At 48.6% G+C, this 16657-nt stretch overlaps 1 protein-coding gene across 1 annotated transcript in view; it reads right to left on the reverse strand.

The window, feature by feature from the left end:
- LOC311224037 (uncharacterized protein) overlaps nt 1-16657 on the reverse strand; it is a 61014-nt gene that overhangs the window by 20962 nt on the left and 23395 nt on the right. Inside the window, exon 2 of the mRNA XM_084308839.1 lies at nt 15859-16083. Coding sequence (XP_084164965.1) covers nt 15859-15984 — 126 coding nt within the window. The 5' untranslated portion in view covers nt 15985-16083. The remainder of the gene's footprint in view (nt 1-15858; nt 16084-16657) is intronic.

Raw genomic sequence — 16657 nt, forward strand, 5'->3', positions numbered from 1 at the left:
ATAGCATTGAATAGCATCAACGCTAGCTGGCTGGCTACAACGAATTCTCACAAGCTGGCATCGTAAAATATCAACACCAGCCATGGGTATACTGTTTATTAAATTGTGGAGGCTTTTAATCGTCAAGGTAAGAGGATTTGAAGGCGTATGCTATGGAAGTCCCCTGCGGCCACTTTGTTGAAATGATAACTAGGGCTATAGGATAACCACCGGTTAATTCGCGATTTTTTATTGGTTTGTCATGACAAACCAATTACATAATCCAACATATGTGTAAGAAACTAACATATTCCAGTTAACGGTATATTTTTTTTAATTAATAATTCGTTACGACGAAATCAATACTTCCATTTGTATAAATTACGTTAACTATCGAGGACAGTATTCCTGCAGGACCAATATTATTATATGACAGCCCCGCCCCCATTCACTAACCAACCAATCAATGCTATGCAACATCAACGCAACGGTTGTTCAGATTAGATTTGGGTGAAAGGTACGCAACATCCTCACAACACACTCTACAACACCCTCTGCAACATCTGCAACCATGTTGCGTTGCAGTCGCGTTGCAGTCACGTCGCAGTTGCTGTAGCATGTAGAGCCCTTTACTCCTTCTGCCTCCCGCTCACCTTCAACCCTCTTTCTAACTCCCTCTGCCTCTTGCTCACCTTCAACCCTCTTTCTAACTCCTTCTGCCTCTCGCTCACCTTCAACCCTCTTTCTAACTCCTTCTGCCCCTTGCTCACCTTCAACCCTCTTTTTAACTCCTTCTGCCTCTCGCTCACCTTCAACCCTCTTTCTAACTCCTTCTGCCTCTCGTTCACCTTCAACCCTCTTTCTAACTCCTTAACTGCCTCTCGCTCACCTTCAACCCTCTTTCTAACTCCTTCTGCCTCTCGCTCACCTTCAACCCTCTTTCTAACTCCTTCTGCCTCTCGCTCACCTTCAACCCTCTTTCTAACACCTTCTGCCTCTCGCTCACCTTCAACCCTCTTTCTAACTCCTTCTGCCTCTCGCTCACCTTCAACCCTCTTTCTAACTCCTTCTGCCCCTTGCTCACCTTCAACCCTCTTTCTAACTCCTTCTGCCTCTCGCTCACCTTCAACCCTCTTTCTAACTCCTTCTGCCTCTCATTCACCTTCAACCCTCTTTCTAACTCCTTCTGCCCCTTGCTCACCTTCAACCCTCTTTCTAACTCCTTCTGCCTCTCGCTCACCTTCAACCCTCTTTCTAACTCCTTCTGCCTCTCACTCACCTTCAACCCTCTTTCTAACTCCTTCTGCCTCTCGCTCACCTTCAACCCTCTTTCTAACTCCTTAACTGCCTCTCGCTCACCTTCAACCCTCTTTCTAACTCCTTCTGCCTCTCGCTCACCTTCAACCCTCTTTCTAACTCCTTCTGCCCCTTGCTCACCTTCAACCCTCTTTCTAACTCCTTCTGCCCCTTGCTCACCTTCAACCCTCTTTCTAACTCCTTCTGCCCCTTGCTCACCTTCAAACTCTTTCTAACTCCTGCCTCTCGCTCACCTTCAACCCTCTTTCTAACTCCTTCTGCCTCTCGCTCACCTTCAACCCTCTTTCTAACTCCTTCTGCCTCTCGCTCACCTTCAACCCTCTTTCTAACTCCTTAACTGCCTCTCGCTCAGCTTCAACCCTCTTTCTAACTCCTTCTGCCTCTCGCTCACCTTCAACCCTCTTTCTAACTCCTTCTGCGTCCTGCTCACCTTCAACCCTCTTTCTAACTCCTTCTACCTCTCGCTCACCTTCAACCCTCTTTCTAACTCCTTCTGCCTCTCGCTCACCTTCAACCCTCTTTTTTTTCTTTTTTTTTTGGTCTTTTTCCCCCTCCATTTTCCTCCGATTTTCTCCCATCCCAATGTTAGTCGTATGCCAATTCCCAGTCCCTTCCTGGTCGCTGCGCACTTACCCCCCACAGTCAGATCATCTGGGAGAGTGGAGGCTACCACGTGCTTCCTCCGACACACGTCCAGCCAATCACCGCTTCTTTTCACCTGGCAGCGCGGATTCTCATCGAGAGGGCGTAGCGTGTGGGAGGACCACACTATCCCCCTCGAGTCCTATCCGCGCTTAGCAGGCGCCCCGACCGAACTGTAGGAGTCGCTGTTTACAACGACCCGGACCCACCCCGCCAGCTTCTCCCACCCTCTAATACAGCCAATTGTATTAGTGCAGACGGCCAGCCAAGCTGGTGACAACCCCGGAGCTGTGAGCTGGATTCGAACAGGCGAATCCAGCTCACAGCTCCGGGGCTGGTGACGAACGCAATCTCCGCTCGGCCACCTAACCGCCCTTCAACCCTCTTTCTAACTCCTTCTGCGTCCTGCTCACCTTCAACCCTCTTTCTAACTCCTTCTGCGTCCTGCTCACCTTGGCTAATGACGCCCACTAATGGCTATGATAGGGGATTGATTGATTGATTGAAAAGTTTATTAACAGATTGCAGAATGGGTACAGTACAGTACAGCTCAATACATACAATTGTTAAGGGGATGCAGACCAGAGAAAGACTTTCGTCTCATTTACATCAGGGTCCCCCATTTTCAATTCATCATAACATATATGACATACATGACATACAGATAGACAGTACTGCTACATCTATGACATATGAGATTTGCAAATACAGTACTGTTTGTGATACGAAAAGTGTCCAGAAAAAGTGTATCAGGGCTGTACGTTAACTTTTTTTGCACATAGCACTGGTGCTACAGAGGTTGATAGTTTTGTAGCACAGGCCAAAATCTTGTAGCACAAGTATAAAACGTGTTATATTTGTAACCTATTGTATTTGTGTTATTTAGTTGCAGTGCCATGTTTGGCTGTCATTTTCATGCTGACAAGTTGACGTCACACAGCCAGACATGTTACGTGTAAGGAATTATGGGATTTGGTGTTGGTGTACTGTATGGACTCTACTAGGGGTGGGTGTTACAAAGGGTCAGATTAAACCGAATATATATATTTATTACATGAGATACCTTGTATAATATTTGTATATCGTCTGATATCCCTTGTATATTCTTTGTATATATACACGGAATATCCCTTTACCTAGGTACAAGCCAGACCATAATATTCGTTCTCCTATTGGACAGCGACCCCTAGGCGCCAACGGCCATACCCCCAATGGCAAGTTCAAAGCCACCGCCAAGGCATGTCTCAACATGTCCAGGTTTGCGCAGTAATACGAGACAGAACTGAGGTTGGCACTAGATTATTCACCTTACGTATAAATACGTCGCAGGTGGATACAGCAGTAGTCTTATCCTAAAAGTTGAAGCCTTCACCACGATACAACGTGCTGTGAAGTGGGCCTCTTTGCCCCTGAATAGAGCCTTGAGAACCGCGTGCGAATAGATAGCTAAAGTGTCAGAGTTTAACGCTGTATCGTCGAGTTCGACTTATTCTATTGTGAAGCAATAGTCTATTATTTATAGTGTATCGTGCGGCTACCGTTCTCCGTGACCATCATTACCACCGGTTCGTCGTACCTCTAGCTAGTGCACTTATCCAGGCTGGGCGGCCTAAACTCGCGCCACCACCCGAGGAGTCCTAGACGAGAACCGTTGGATATGTACACCGGAGAACCTACACCGGCGAATGCAGAGCCTTTTCCGGCTGGATTATATTGCTTTGGTACTGTGGCTGCTGGAGCAGAGAACCGTCTACCCCACTGCTGTGTGGGATCTACCCTGTGAGGAGCACCATCGAGCCCGCCTCTAGGACCACAGAGGCTGGCTAGCTTTCATCCATGCTGTCGTGCATACTGGAGTATAGCTGTTGCTTTGTCTACGGACCAAGGGAGTATTGCACTGGCTCCTGTATCTGGAGCCTCGTTATTCCGCGTTGATCCAGACTTTGCTCCCGAACATTCCTCTACCCTGCTGGCTTACAACCGGAGGGAACCCCCTAGTGTCTCCAGCTGACTACGAGTGTGCCTTATGTAATTCTTATGCTACAGGTGGCGTCAGTTATACCCATCTTACTATTCTCATGGACTTACGCTCTTGACCTACTTAAGTGTTCTTCGCCTTACAAGCGCAATCATAATTCTCAATCTGTAACCTACCGTTGCTGCTCTAATAATAAATACCTCTAACTAGAACTTTCTTTGTCATTGCCGTATTCTTATGTGGGTGTTCACCAGATATACCATGTACTCTATGGCCAGTAATTAAAGTACATAACTAAGTAGTGGTTTAATGATACCATACTCTCAATACAGTCAGGGAATTGTACCCCTCAGTTACAATTGGTCCTTCGAACCGGATGAATATCAGTGTAATATCTAAATATAATATTGATATTAACCATGGCCAGCGGTGAACACTCCCCAAACGGCTCTCCTAAGCTAGAACGCCCGCAGCGCAGACGTCAGCCACCTCCCTACCTAGAGGAATACGCTGTCAGTCTAATACCTAGCGTTATACAGACGTTAAATGCGGAAAAAGCGGATAGTAAAAGCATGTCAAATCCTACCGACCAGGCGACCTTGCCAGTAGAGACCCTAGTGGGTTCTAACGTAACTGACCAAGCTCACGGGGGGGACCAGGAGGGACATGACATGACTATACCCCCAGACAACGTCAACGGGACGGTCCCCGGAGAGCTCCAGGATAAAGAAAGCGCTCCAGGGACAGAACCCGACCCACTACCAGAAGAGAAGCGCGCCCAGGAGATAGACCTCGGGGCGCGCCAAGAGAACAGATCTCCAACGAGCACTGTCAGAAGCCGATCACCTCCATCAGTGTCTTCCCCCAGCGAAGCGGACAAGATGCTGGCGCAGGCATTCATCGCCACCCTGGCAGCCTCCACTGAACGCGATCGACTCCAAGCACAGACGCTTAGTGAGCGCGAACATTCTTCCATGGAACAAGAGCGCCTCCGGGCGCAACAACTAAGTGAGCGCGAACACTCTACCATGGAAAGAGAACGCCTGCAGGCTCAACAACTGAGTGAGCGCGAACAATCTGCAGACCAACGAGAGCGCCTTCACGCGCAACTCCAAGCGCAAGCCCTTAGTGAACGCGAACACTCTGCAACCCAGCGAGAGCGCTTCCAGGCGCAGCAAAGGAGTGAAGACGACCGCATACGCCTGGAGACCAGACGCCTCCAGACGGAAGAGAATATTGAAAGAGACCGCGCCGATGCACAGCGCGCCGCCGCCGATGCACAGCGCGACGCCGCCAATGCACAGCGCGACGCAACCCAAGCCCAGCGCGAAGCAGAGCGCGACATCGCTCACATCAAGCGCGAAGCAGAGCGCGACCGGCTACAGGCGCAGATAATGGAGCAATTGATTGCCAGGGCGACACCCCCTCTCTCCGCACGGAGCTCCAGGGCATCATCACGACAAGGGTCTAGGGCACCTTCCCCTACCCGACCAAGTGACCCGGAGCCCGGCCAACAGAAAGATCCTATCCACGTCTCCGAACCCCCTCCCCGACCGGTCCATACGAGACCCAGCAACCGGGAAGAACCGGCCTATGCCGCAGAGAGACTGAATAGACGACTTCAAGACCTAGAAGACCTAGCAGAGGAAGAGGAGGAAGGTCAAGCCCACCAGCAGCAACGTACTCCACAGGACCAGGAGGTCCAGTACAGCCCAGACTTCACCCCCGAGGCACTGCGCTACAAACCCCCGACTCAACTCAAGGGTGAGTTTGACGCACAGCCAGCACCGAGGAACAGCACCTGGGTACCCGGGCCTTGGTACCCACCAAGTACCAGCCCACGACAACACGTACGGGGAGACTTGCCCAGGAGGCCTCTCCCCCAACGCTCACCGATGTGCCAGCCATCCATGACATCGCACCTTGGCACACCGACGTTCCCGGACTTTACGCACGAGGACAGAGCACAGTACACGGAATTACGGATGTGCTTAGAGACTATGATGTCCGACATCCCTGATGAGTCGTACAAATATGCTATCCTCCTCAAGCATATCAAGGTGCCCAGAGCGCATAATATAGCGCTGGCATATTCCAACTCAAGTACCCCATACACCGCGGCTCTAGTAGCCCTCGACCAGCGTTATGGACGCATATGGGACTACGTGATACAAGAAATAAGGAATATTGACCGTCTCCCCCCAGCCACAGACAATCGATCATTGGATGACCTCTCTATCAAGGTACAATCCCTGGTAGGGATGCTGGGGTCTCAAAAGGAAAAAGGGAGACACGAACTGTATGCTAACTCTAATGTAGAACGAATATTAGAGAAGCTCCCTCCAGCCCGCCAAGAGCGCTTTAGGCGGCAGAGAGACCACCGTGATCCCGACGGTCCCGAGCCATCCCTCCTAGACCTGGCCGACTTCCTCGCGAGAGAAGTCAGCAGCCTACGACTGGATACGTTCGTGCGTAGTGGACCAAGCCCAAGAGATGGACCTCGGAGATCCAACGATAACCGCCGGTTGGTGACCGTCATGCACCAAGCCGAATCAGTACCGCGGCACAAGAACCACAACACCCCCTCGACGAAAGAGAAGTGGAAGATTGTATGCCAGTACTGCGAGAAAGAACATTGGCTGTCTCAATGTGACACTTTCAAGAAGATGACCGCCGACGAGGTGAGTCAGTGGATCAAAGCCAACCGCCGCTGTTACCGCTGTGCGCGCAGCCATATGGCAGCCGAGTGCCGCTTGAAGAAGAGGTGCAGCAGGTGTGACGGCGCCCACTTGGACGTCTTGCATGACAGCAACAGGAAGAAACTTGCACCCCCAAGCAGCACCAGAGTAAACGTCATGTATATCGACCCCGCCAGCAGCGGGAGCTCCCGAGTGCTCTTGAAAATGGTCAGAGTGATATTAAGCTATGAAGACAAGGTCATGGACACTTACGCCGTCCTTGACGATGGGTCAGAAAAGACTCTCCTCCTCGCATCCGCTGCAGCCCAGCTGGGTCTGCGGGGGAGCGAAGAAACAATGACAATTCGTACTATAAGAAGAGACCTGAAGACAATAAAGGGTGAAAACGTCTCCTTCACTATCGCAGCAAGCGGGCAGCCAGAGAGGCACTATAGGATTACTAACGCTTTCACCAGCCAAGACATAGGCCTGTCACAGTACACCTACCCCATCCCCAAGCTGATGGAAAAATACGTGCACCTACGTCAACTACCTATACCGCTCATCGACGGCGCCACCCCGACCCTGCTCATAGGATCCGACCACGCACACCTCATCGTCCCAACGGACCGGGTCCACATCGGGCCCAGAGGCTGTCCAGCAGCAGTCGAGACCCGCCTAGGATGGACACTACAAGGCCCCCTCTCCAGGTCTCCCAACCGACCAGCAGCCACTCGCTGCCTCCACTCCAGAATGACAGAAGAAGACACCACCCTCTTACAGCACGTCGAGAGGCTATGGACACTAGACACAATGCCCTTTAAGAACGAAAAGAAACACATTCGTTCAAAGGAAGACACTTATGCCATAGCCCTCCTCGAGCAGAGGACAAAGAGAGTCGAGGTCAATGGAGTGATGAGATACGCAACTCCACTCTTGAGGCGAGAGGGTATGCCCACCTTCCACGCCTCAAAAGAAGCGACGGAGCGATATCTACTGAACACCGAGCGGCGTCTAGCCAGAGACCCCGCTCAAGCCACTGTGTACCGCGCTGAGATTGACAAGCTAATCACAGCGGGACACATAAAGAAAATTGACATTTAAGAGGCCGAGGCCCTCCTACTCAAGCTCCGCGCCTCCCTGATCAAAGGCGGCTTTGATCTCCGGCAGTGGGCCAGCAGCGACCCTCAAGTACTGCGCAGCCTCTCCCCAGAGAACAAGGCAGCAAGCAGCGGGACCTGGATGGCGACCATCCCAGGTGAAGCCCAAGAAATGACATTAGGACTAGTCTGGCGCTTCAAAACAGACTCGCTCCATTACAGACACACACCCCTGACCAAGGAGCAGGGAAGGTCGATTTCACTACCGACCACCAGACGGAGCGTATACAGAACACTCGCCAGACAATATGACCCGTTGGGATGTATCTTACCTTACACCACCAGGGCAAAAATGATTGTGCGAGAGCTGTGGGACAAGGACCAGGGCTGGGACGACCCCATACCCGACCACCTTGCTTTCACATGGAGAGAGTGGGAAAAGGAACTCAACTCGCTCCCAGGTGTCAACATACGCCGCAGCTACTTCCCACCCACAGTGCGGCTGGAGACGTGCCAGATGGACCTGCACGTCTTCAGCAACGCCTCAGAAGTAGCCTACGGCTCGGTGGCTTACTTGCGGGCCCGAGAGGAGGGAGGAGAAATACATACCGCCTTCATCCTGGCTCGTTCAAGGATAGCCCCCCGCAAGCAACAATCGATCCCGCGTCTAGAGCTCTGCGCAGCCCTAGTAGGAGCGCAACTCGCCACGTTAATCCAACGTGAACTCACCATCCCGGTGCAAAGAACAATCCTGTGGTCAGACTCCATGACAGTACTCACATGGATCCAGTCCGATTCGTGTAGATACAAGGTCTTCGTGGGAGTCAGAATCACAGAGATCCAAGATTTAACAGAATCAGCATGCTGGAGGTACGTGGACACAAAACAGAACCCAGCAGATGTCATCACACGGGGAATGTCCCTAGATGACCTCACACGTCACAATATCTACAGTGACGGTCCCGAGTTCCTCAAGCTCCCGGAAGAAGAGTGGCCTAACCCCACCCCACGGGAGGCTAGTCAAGAGGAAGCAGAGATGAAGAAATCTATGTTCTGTGGGTTGACGCACACACCAGTCCCCACGGACCCTAACATAGACGACTGCCCCACCCTTGAGAGTGCGCAGTTAAAGACATTCCTGTGGCACCACCCTGAGGTTCCCTCCACTACTGACATTAATGCAGCTAATTACGAAGAAGCAGAACTCCTTCTGCTACAGCGAGCCCAAAGAGACTCGTTCCCCGACGAGCTAGACTGTCTGCAGGGATCAAAGCCAGTCCCGTCAGACAGCAGACTGCTCCACTTGGCCCCTGAGTGGATCTCATCAGAGTGGGTGGTCGTCTGAGAAGGGCCCCGGACTTAACGGATGATGTCAAGTTCCCTATAGTTCTCAACAGCCGACACAAGGTCACAGAGCTCATCATAAAGAAATACGACGAGGATGTGCACCACGCTGGGGCAGAGAGAGTCTTCGCTGAGATCAGACGTCGCTATTGGATACTGCAAGGAAGAGAAGCAGTACGACGCTTCCAGCGGACCTGTCTAGACTGTCGCAAGTGGCGAGCACAGCCCAGTATACCCAGGATGGCTGACCTACCTCCCTGTCGCCTCCGACTTGGCGACAAGCCCTTTCACTCCACCGGTATGGACTGCTTCGGCCCGCTGTATGTGAAGAAAGGAAGAGGGACGGAGAAGAGGTGGGGTATTGTATTCAAATGCATGACCACCCGAGCGATACACATAGAACTCCTTCCAACCATGAGTACGGACTCATTCCTTATGGCCTTCCGGAGATTCACAGCGCGGAAAGGAAAACCGTCTATATTACTGTCTGATCACGGGAAAAACTTCAAAGGCGGAGAAAGAGAGCTGAGAGAGAGCTTCCAAGCTATGGGCCCAGAACTTAAGACCCACCTTGCTCCCTCTCAGATTGACTTCCAGTTTAACCCCCCGAACGCCCCTCACTTCGGGGGAACCTGGGAACGAGAAGTACGTTCAATAAAGACAGCCCTGTACGCCGTGCTTGGGGCCCAGACCGTGGCTGAAGAAGTCCTCACGACAGTCCTCACAGAGATCGAGGGAGTATTGAACTCAAAGCCCCTCGGTTACGTCTCAAGTGATGTAGCAGATGTCGACCCAGTCACCCCCAACACTCTCTTGATGGGGCGGCTGGACCCCGCGCTCCCACAGACGGTGTACAGACCTGAGGAAGCGAACGGCCGAAGAATGTGGAGGTACAGTCAAGTATTGGCTGACAAGTTTTGGAACAGTTTCCTCCTCCACTATCTACCGTCTCTACAGACCCGCCAGAAATGGGTAAAAGATAGAGACAACTTGACGGAGGGCACAGTCGTCATGATCATAGACCAGTCACTACCCCGAGCTATGTGGCCGGCCGGCCGCGTAAGCAAAGTGATCACTGGTGCCGACGGAAAGGTCAGAGCGGCAGAAGTTCTCGTCCAGGGACGGACATACACCCGACCCGTGGCGAGGCTGATAGAGTTGCCAAGGCTCCCTGACTCCCTTGATGACGACCATGACCCACTGACTTTGTGAATTGCCCTACTCCCCACAACGGACATTGAGTAGTAGACAAGACGGTTAATCTGTCTCTGCTTATCTAATTAGGTGCGGACTAATTAGGAGGCGGCTGTTACAAAGGGTCAGATTAAACCGAATATATATATTTATTACTTGAGATACCTTGTATAATATTTGTATATAGTCTGATATCCCTTGTATATTCTTTGTATATATACACGGAATATCCCTTTACCTAGGTACAAGCCAGACCATAATATTCGTTCTCCTATTGGACAGCGACCCCTAGGCGCCAACGGCCATACCCCCAATGGCAAGTTCAAAGCCACCGCCAAGGCATGTCTCAACATGTCCAGGTTTGCGCAGTAATACGAGACAGAACTGAGGTTGGCACTAGATTATTCACCTTACGTATAAATACGTCGCAGGTTTTTTTTTTGGGCCCCCCCCCAGTGCTGGGCCCTTGGAATCATCCTAAGCTACCCCCCCCCAGCTACGCCCCTGGATACAGCAGTAGTCTTATCCTAAAAGTTGAAGCCTTCACCACGATACAACGTGCCGTGAAGTGGGCCTCTTTGCCCCTGAATAGAGCCTAGAGAACCGCGTGCGAATAGATAGCTAAAGTGTCAGAGTTTAACGCTGTATCGTCGAGTTCGACTTATTCTATTGTGAAGTAATAGTCTATTATTTATAGTGTATCGTGCGGCTACCGTTCTCCGTGACCATCATTACCACCGGTTCGTCGTACCTCTAGCTAGTGCACTTATCCAGGCTGGGCGGCCTAAACTCGCGCCACCACCCGAGGAGTCCTAGACGAGAACCGTTGGATATGTACACCGGAGAACCTACACCGGCGAATGCAGAGCCTTTTCCGGCTGGATTATATTGCTTTGGTACTGTGGCTGCTGGAGCAGAGAACCGTCTACCCCACTGCTGTGTGGGATCTACCCTGTGAGGAGCACCATCGAGCCCGCCTCTAGGACCACAGAGGCTGGCTAGCTTTCATCCATGCTGTCGTGCATACTGGAGTATAGCTGTTGCTTTGTCTACGGACCAAGGGAGTATTGCACTGGCTCCTGTATCTGGAGCCTCGTTATTCCGCGTTGATCCAGACTTTGCTCCCGAACATTCCTCTACCCTGCTGGCTTACAACCGGAGGGAACCCCCTAGTGTCTCCAGCTGACTACGAGTGTGCCTTATGTAATTCTTATGCTACAGGTGGCGTCAGTTATACCCATCTTACTATTCTCATGGACTTACGCTCTTGACCTACTTAAGTGTTCTTTGCCTTACAAGCGCAATCATAATTCTCAATCTGTAACCTACCGTTGCTGCTCTAATAATAAATACCTCTAACTAGAACTTTCTTTGTCATTGCCGTATTCTTATGTGGGTGTTCACCAGATATACCATGTACCGTATGGCCAGTAATTAAAGTACATAACTAGTAGTGGTTTAATGATACCATACTCTCAATACAGTCAGGGAATTGTACCCCTCAGTTACAGTGGGAATCACCAGTTTCATCACGATACGATATAGATTCTTTGGACAACAATACGATATTTGCTGATATATACCACGATATGATACGATGCAGGTGCCTGCAATCGATATGAGACGATATCATAATATAAGCCCATTTAACTCTTTCAGTGCCACTCACGAGATTTCTCGTGTTTTTTTATAGGTGGTTGCGTGCCACTCACGAGATTTCTCGGAATTATTATTTTTTTTTTTTTTTGCCATCTGAAAAATTATTGCATCACCCGAGCCTACCCGAGTATAGCCGAGCTGCGCCGGTGATAACTGTGGAAAAAAGCGCCCCCTGTCGTCTCCCAGATGACATAAGTGATTTTGGAATGGACTCAATGAAAATGAATGGGGAAAAAAAAAATCCGGTACTCCACATTTTCCAGTTCACTGATCCAGCCGGGGTTACCACAGTTCATTCTGGAGCCTCAGATCTCCGCGGATCATGGAGATCTACTGTGTCGCGTTGGATCCATACACGTATCGATTTTTTCGAATGGTGATCAGGAATTGGAATATACCAGTTGGATACCATCTGATGTCAGGTAAGGACTCTATGTTATCAGTGGTAGGATAATCGGAGTAAGTTTGATGAAGTTATAAGCTGTTTTGTGAAATGTCTTCTTTCGGTTTCACTGTAAAAGTCTGTGAGGAAATCAACGGAGCGATTATCAGTGCGCGGCCGTAATGTGCTTGCGTGCACGTATAATATTGATCATCTAGCGTTTATTTGAAAACGATTCATAAAAAGGCAGATGAATATCAACGTTGTGGAATATTCCACTAAAAGACGATTTTCATAGAATGCTCCAGAATTAGCTGTTTTTTATATCAAAACGGGGGCTTTTCTAACTGCTCTGAAACGGAAACGACGCGATAAAAAAACAATCTGTCTTCACAGCACTGACTGGAAAATAGTCTTTGATAATGCGATGGGCAGATTAGACACATAGCCATAATTTAAAACATAGATTAGGCGATATTAACGTTAACATTGGCGCCGATGGTGGCATTCAAGCGGTAAAACGGAAAACCAGGCGTGGCACTGAAAGAGTTAACACCATCTGTAACATTTAGATCAACTCAAAAAAGGCAACGGAAATATCATTTGACATTTTTATTTTTGACCTCTTCCAGACTTTTAAAGGAAAAACAATCTATTGTTTTTAATACACATAGACCTCCTGTTCACTGTAAAGTGCCACGTTTTGATATATTGAGCATTAAACTTTAAGTTAAATGTTTTGGAACTCACAACACGCAACCGTTTTATGTTGCATGATCATGAATACATTTATTATGTATTGTATTTTTTATGTTTAAATATCAACATTATCTGTCCACCCTCAGTATATTTTCTATCAATATAATATACACGTCCGACTTCATCTGATCTTTCCAAACGCACACACACAGAGAAGGGAGAATGTCTGCCCCCCCCCTCCTCCTCCTCACTCTGCCCGTCTGCTGTTCTCTCTATATGGCTCTGAACAGCTTGTTGTTAGCTTATGCTAACGTACGTTAATTTCGGACTTTAACACGACGTGGTCATAAAGGAATGGCGAGGATTGCAAAGCATGTTATATGCATTTGACCCGTTGCGGAATAAAACAGCAGGGATTTGTTTTGGGTCGCGAAAACACTATCCTTGGCTGCTCTGTTTCAATGTCCGCGTTCCAGACGCTACTGCTGCTACTGAGACGAGTCCTGCTGTGTTGTGAGCTGAGCCGAGCGGATATGAGTCACGACACACAGGATTTTCAAAATAAGAGTATCGAAACGAACTGAACGTTGCTAGCTGTCGGAGCATAGTTATTATAGCTGAAGCTGTGCTTGGGCAGAAATGAGACCCGCGACAGGATTTTCAAAATAAGAGTATCTATATGAACCGAATGCCTATCGCACCAGTGCTACTGAAGTAAATCCATTCATCGCACAGACGGATGTTGCTGTAGCACGTGCGATATATGTCGCACTGTACAGCCCTGTGTATATACATTTGACGTAGAAACTGTACATTGGGGGAGGTTGGGTGGGTGGGGGCTGTACATTGGAGGTGGGGGGGGGGGATTGGGTAGGGGGGGACACTGTACACTGTACATTGGAATACTGACAAAGCCATACTTGGTCATTTACTGTACAACTGGGTTAGGACATTTGTAGGGGCCAGTTTCGAATTGCAGTCTCCCGTAGGTGTTCTTTGAGAGTGTTTTTTAAAGTGGGTAGTGATTCACATTCCTTTACAGCTTTGGGTAGGGCGTTCCACATTGATGTGGCATAATTGCGAAACGTGTTTAGTCCCTTGTTTGAGCCGAATCTGGGTTTAACATGATTTGTGGAGCTCCCTCTGGTGTTGTGATCGTGGTATTCACTGACCTTTGGGAAGTATTTTGACATGTACATGGGTACCTTGGTCGCATAGTGTATCTTGTAGACCAGGCCCATTGCAAGTTGCTGTACTCTGTCGTCTACTCTAAGCCATCCTAGGTTGTCAAAGTGGGCAGGGGTGAGGTGGGTTCTAGGAGTCAGGTCAAGCAGTAATCTGACTAGCTTGTTTTGAGATGTTTGTAATTTGTTTTTTAGTGCCTTTGAGGTGCTTTGGTACCATGAGGTGCAAGCATAGTCGTAGTACCCTTGAATGAGTGCTCCTGCCAGAGTCTTCAGGGTATTCTTGTTTACCAGAGAGGAGATCCGGTACAAGAATCGAGTTCGTTGGTTGACTTTTTTTTATTACATTGGATGCCATTTTGTCACAGGAAAGATTAGCCTCTAGGATGGAACCCAGGTAGGTAATTTCATCTTTCCTTGTGACAATATTGTCACCCACTGTAACCGAGAAGCAGTCGGTCTTGCTGAGTTTGTTATTTGAACCGAAGAGAATGGACTCTGTTTTGCCCATGTGTAATTTGTTGTCGGCGAGCCATATGCAGATTTTGCCTAGTTCCGAGCTGAGGGCTTTTTCAACCTGTAACTTGTTCTTGTCAGAGACCAGCAGGGCTGAGTCGTCCGCAAACAGGAACAAGTTGCAGTCACAAGCTGACGACATGTCATTTGCATAAATTAGGAATAGTAGCGGTCCTATTATGCTTCCTTGTGGAACACCACAGCTCACTGTGAGGGGGGGGGATAGGGTACCGTTTACCTCCACCATCTGTTCTCTCCCCTCCAGGTAGGATTGTATCAAGCTCACTGATAGACTATCAAAACCAATTGCTTTTAGCTTGTCAATCAGAATGGTGTGATTGACAGTGTCGAAGGCCTTTTGTAAGTCCAGCATGACCATGCCGCAGTATTTGCCCGCGTCCACCTCTTGTTTGATGTGGTCGTTCAAATAGAGAAGGCATGTGTCAGTGGAGTGGGATGTTCTGAAGCCAGATTGGAATTCGTAGATTAGATTTTTTTCCGCAAGGTACTTTTCGATCTGTTCGTATACAATTTTTTCCATGACTTTCGAGATGGATGTAAGGATAGAAACAGGGCGGCACGTGTAAATCTCTTATAGGCTACTCTTTTTGACATTATCTTCAACAATCCTGATGCAGAAACAGAGATCTATCTATTTTGTTCAAAAGGAAGATAGATTTGTATTTATATAATGGGCTATATATATACACAGTATATATATATATAATATTTCTATATCTCAATATCTTCTAAATATTATTTTAAACATAAATTGTGAAAACTGTGAGACTGATATTTCCTCAGACAATAATCGTATCATCAAAATCTCAAATCATGACATCCCTAGTCTGTGGCGACACTGATGGTTGTCTGAAAACAAATCTAGGGAAACACTTGTCTAACACAGTCTCTGGAGCGTAACAGTAAGAAGCATTTTGTATAAAAGTATTCTGTACTTCTGTATGACAACTATTAAAGAAACTTGAACTTGCACTGATAGCTGCCTGCTATAAACCTTAGGGTTACAAAGCCTTCATATTGTGTGAGTCTTTCTGCTCGGACAAGCTGTTGGATTTAGCAAGCTACCTGTGGATCGATTTATAGTAATACAGTCATGAGTTGAAAAGTTGAAATCATATCACAAGACCCAAAAAACCTGTGCCAGGCAGCTGTACCGAGCCTTTACCTCAGGGTCCATCTCCTCCAGGGCCGTCTCCAGCTGTTTGAGCTCCTTTGCACACAACTGGTTAAGGATCTCATCCTCGTCAATCTCCTTGTACTTGTCCAGGTCCTTCTTGTAGGACAGTGCCATGGTCCCTGCTACAGCTAGCTCGCTACGTACTACTACAGCAACACGCAGAACAGAACGTCTACTGCTCCTCAGGATCCCAGCTTCAGAACCAGAGGCTACCTAGACAGAAGATGAGAGAAAAACTAATTTTGTTTAGCTGCATTTAAAACATAATAAAAACACATTAAAAAAGTAATGAGTGATTACAACAAGAGCACAATAGCGGTCTCTCAGTCAACATTAGACCTCATAGTATGCTGTAGGCTGAACATATAATTTAACAAATTATCAACTTGAAAAGAAAACAAAATCAAGACGGTAGTCCGACTCTGATCTGATCAGAACTCACAATAGGCATGGATAGTGGGGGACTAATGGAAGCATAGTAGGTTAATAATACAGCGTAAAAACAACAGCTCTGATGAATGAAGGAGTCCTGATAAACACAGTGGAGAGAGAGAGGCTACACCCATAGCTTCTCCTCCCATGACATGAATAACACACATGACCTCATGGTCCCCAGAGTCCCTGCACTATGACCTCCTACACAGTGTACCCTAACCCTAACTACCCCACACAGATGAGATGCCCTCATTCCTCATCACTCATTCTTTTAGAACAGAGACCCTGCACTACCTCACACAGATGAGACGGCCCTCATTCCTCATCACTCACCCATTTAGAACAGAGACCC

This window comes from Notolepis coatsorum, assembly GCF_963971535.1.
Source record: "Notolepis coatsorum genome assembly, chromosome: 2".
NCBI classification, from domain to species: domain Eukaryota; kingdom Metazoa; phylum Chordata; class Actinopteri; order Aulopiformes; family Paralepididae; genus Notolepis; species Notolepis coatsorum.